Below are 3,888 nucleotides of genomic sequence, written 5' to 3'. Positions count from 1 at the left end.
TTATCTTATAATACAAACAATTATTGTATTAATATAGAAATCATCTCTTGAAATGTCCCTACAAAAATATTGTATCTTCCTCTAAATTTGATGGGAATTTACCAACTTTGCAACATGATTACCAGTGATGGCAGAAGACAATTATTTTAAAAAGGGTCATAATTTGAAAACTAAAATATAGTAACATGCTCTCCTTTCACTTTTTCTTGCTATTCTATATCTTTTTGATTAATACAGTAGAGCCTCGAAAACTCGGCCTAATGTGGACCGAAGGGTGGCCGAGTTTGTGAAAATGCTGGGTTATCGGGAATGGGGTTAAAAAAAAATAAGTATGAGTGTTTCCTCAGAAAATACTGTACTGTACTTGTATGTATTGTTTACTTGAGAATACAACAGAGAATAAACTGCCCAAATACCTTTAAACAAAGGAAAAGTACATCTTTTATGAAGGCACAGAGCCTTTACTACATGAAAATGAAAATTAATGAATACACTGTACAGTAATTTACCTGATAAGACAGACCTCAAAAAAATACTTTATGAGGCATAAAGCTGTCTTTATCATGAAAATTAATTAACTAAGGATTTTTTTGTCCTGCCAGGGTGTGGCCGAGTTTTCGAGGCTCTACTGTATAACATACTAATATGCAAATAAACAAATGTTTTCTTTCCAAATGATTATTGGAAGTAAGATTCATTGGTTAATCTGCAATGTTCTTAATTTGACACTGTTCTGGTCCCATATATGTGGGATTGCTAATTGTACTAAATGCACAACAGCTGTGATGATATTGATGAAAATGCATTTATTTACATTTCAAACTTAGAAACTGCAGTGATGAAAACATCAAATCATCAATAGGAAACAAACAAATATACTTGATTACTTTCAAAAGAGCTTAACAAATTGTGGATAAAACGTTGAAGTGCCAAAGATATTAATCATTGTACTGTACATTATATTGAATGAAATAAACACTTTCACAAAAATGTTTATTTCATACAATATACATGTATTTCTTCATTATCCTTTCTGAATGCATATACCCACCATGAGCAAATGCGGCTCTTTTTGAGTTACATGCGGCTCTTGTTGAAAGTGTTAATTTCTGCTTTTTATTATTANCTTCTTCAAGGGGCACAAAAAAAAATAGTACAATTGTTTGAGATTAGTCCAAAGATTTAAAATATATTTTGTATGAAGTTTACTCAGATGTATGCTCGAGATTTTTTAGACTTGAGCCAATGGTGTTGGTCAAGTGGTCCAACTTCATAGTGACTTATCTTCAATTACATCACACACATTAAATTTTTGCAAAATGCTTACCTTATGTAAGCAACAGAGGAATGTGTTAATTTTATTTTTCTATTATTAAATATCAGTAAAATTTTAAAATATTATCCACTGCTTTCTCAACAAATAATTCACATTAATTTCACAAACACCAAAAGAATATAAATTTATATTCTTAAGCCTGACGATGGCCTATATTAATAGGTTGAAAAACATTAGTAAAAATAAAAGAATTTTAAGCTCAACAAAAAGTTTGGTGTTTGTAAAATTAACGTTAAAAATATTGTTTTGTAGTCAATGAATTAATAAACATTTGTAAGATGTTCTTATATACTTTTATATGAATGTTCATAGTAAAATTCTTTAATAAAAATTCTGAAATTTGTACATGAATTACAATTGTAATCTATGCATCATATCATATAACAAAGTTAATGTGTTTGTTATAAGGTTAAATTAACTTTTCAGAACTTATTACATTTAATATTTTTACCCTATTTTATATAAAACAAATTTAATTGGTTAATTTGTAGAAGAAACTCAAGACTTATGGATTAAACCTTCTAAGGCAAAACAGTCACTCATTACTTCCATTTTTACGACAGTTGAAATGTGTAAGTGTTTTCATAAAATATTTAATTGATATTTTTAAACATTTTACCATTTTATTAATTACTTTCAGGTTTTTCACAATTCCATTTACCTGTCTATCTGTCTGGAAATTTGTGTCAAGGAAAATCACAGAAGTATTTTTCATATTTCAGTATTATAACAACTTAAAGATTTTAAATATATTTATATATATCTTTTCCAGAATGATCAGTTTTTATGAACTTGTATGTATTCGTGTTTGTAGTTTTATCTCAGCAATGCCTGTTCAATATTTTCCAATTTTGGTAAAAATAAGCATTATATTTTAAAATTTCAAAGCTAATTTTATTTTTTTTTATTTAACAGTAATAATGATAATTTCTTTTAGGAAAAGGTGTTGTTTAATTATGTAAAAAGCTCTGGAGTATATGCAACTTTAATAAGTGATATTTTATGCTTTGTTGCAAGGTAAATGCATAGTTGCATAGTTTATTTATTTATTTAAATTTTTTTACTCTGTCCTGTGGGCATAAGAGGGTCTTTAATCAAGCTTACCAACTGGTGGAGTTTCTTTGGTCCATCTAGATTTGTTCCCACATTTCCAAGAGCATTTGATTGACATCTTAACTGCTCGCCATTCTGGCCAATGTCATTTACATTAAATTGAAAATATATTAAAAGTTATTAAATTTATTATTTTGTTATTTAGGTATGGTTCAGCAGATTTATGTTTTTCATATTGTTCTTTTCTGGTTGAACTCTTAATGAAATCTGATGCAGAGAACAATATCAATATGTTGCACATCAGATTTCTTCTTAGAAGAATAGTAAAATTTCTGATACCAAAATATAAAGTATGTTTTTTGAAATTTTATTAGAAATAATTATTAGAAATGTTGTTACTAACTATTTTATATTTTTAATTTTAGAAACATTTTATAGAGAAATTTCCTCTATCAGAAAATTTAAACTTATGGAGTAATCTTTCATTAAACACATTTTTAAAGGATGGCTTATATACATCCAAGAAAGAATTACTAAACATATATATTGTCAAACTTCAACAAATTAATGAAGAAGAAATGACTCCTCAGAAGTATTTTGATATGGTAAAGTATAAATAATTTTTTCATTATATATTAAAGTTGCTTTATCTTTGTAGATTACTAAAATTAATATTATACGATTTATTGTATATTTAGAATCAAAGAAAATTCTAGAAGTGTTATATAAAGTATAGGAGTTAACATATATTAATGGATAAAACATTTTTCAGGACTTTCTAGTCCATTTCCCTTATTTTTTAAGTTAACAGTTTCATATTTTTAAAATATTTTTAAAGACTTCCTCATCCCATCATCAGATCTGAGCAATAGAACTGAACTAGAATAATGGAAATATTCATTTGAGGATTTAAATGAAATTCAAATAAATGTCTGTCTTAAAATATAACAAAAAAGAATAAAAATACAAGGCTGGAAATAATAAATAACAGTATAAATACAACAAAACAATAAATTTAAAAATATACAAGTATTTAAAGATCATATGTAATCTTTAAATACTTGTATATTTTTAAATTTATTGTTTTGTTGTATTTATACTATTATTATTTCCAGCCTTGTATTTTTATTCTTTTTTGTTATATTTTAAGACAGATATTTATTTGAATTTCATTTAAATCCTCAAATGAATATTTCCATTATTCTAGTTCAGTTCTATTGCTCAGATCTGATGATGGGATGAGGAAGTCTTTAAAAATATTTTAAAAATATGAAACTGTTAACTTAAAAAATAAGGGAAATGGACTAGAAAGTCCTGAAAAATGTTTTATCCATTAATATATGTTAACTCCTATACTTTATATAACACTTCTAGAATTTTCTTTGATTCTAAATATACAATAAATCATTTAAATCCTCAAATGAATATTTCCATTATTCTAGTTCAGTTCTATTGCTCAGATCTGATGATGGGATGAGGAAGTCTTTAAAAATATTTTA

At 26.1% G+C, this 3,888-nt stretch overlaps 1 protein-coding gene across 1 annotated transcript; it reads left to right on the top strand.

Annotated features, from left to right (window-relative positions):
* Positions 1-1,788: 1,788 nt before the first annotated feature.
* Positions 1,789-2,994, top strand: LOC111617399 (uncharacterized protein C1orf112 homolog; the record flags this gene model as incomplete). The annotated part of the gene is made up of 6 exons (XM_023358694.1): positions 1,789-1,908; positions 1,977-2,040; positions 2,109-2,190; positions 2,274-2,353; positions 2,595-2,739; positions 2,815-2,994. Coding segments are annotated over exons 1-6 (555 nt in total), but the record flags the coding sequence as incomplete, so codon positions are not given.
* Positions 2,995-3,888: the final 894 nt, after the last annotated feature.

This window comes from Centruroides sculpturatus, unplaced genomic scaffold (genome assembly GCF_000671375.1).
Source record: "Centruroides sculpturatus isolate CEXI.00-Female unplaced genomic scaffold, Cexi_2.0 scaffold5807, whole genome shotgun sequence".
In the NCBI taxonomy this organism is placed as follows: Eukaryota; Metazoa; Arthropoda; class Arachnida; order Scorpiones; family Buthidae; genus Centruroides; species Centruroides sculpturatus.
Note: the sequence above shows the minus strand (reverse complement) of the source record. Positions and strands in the feature narration are given on the sequence as shown.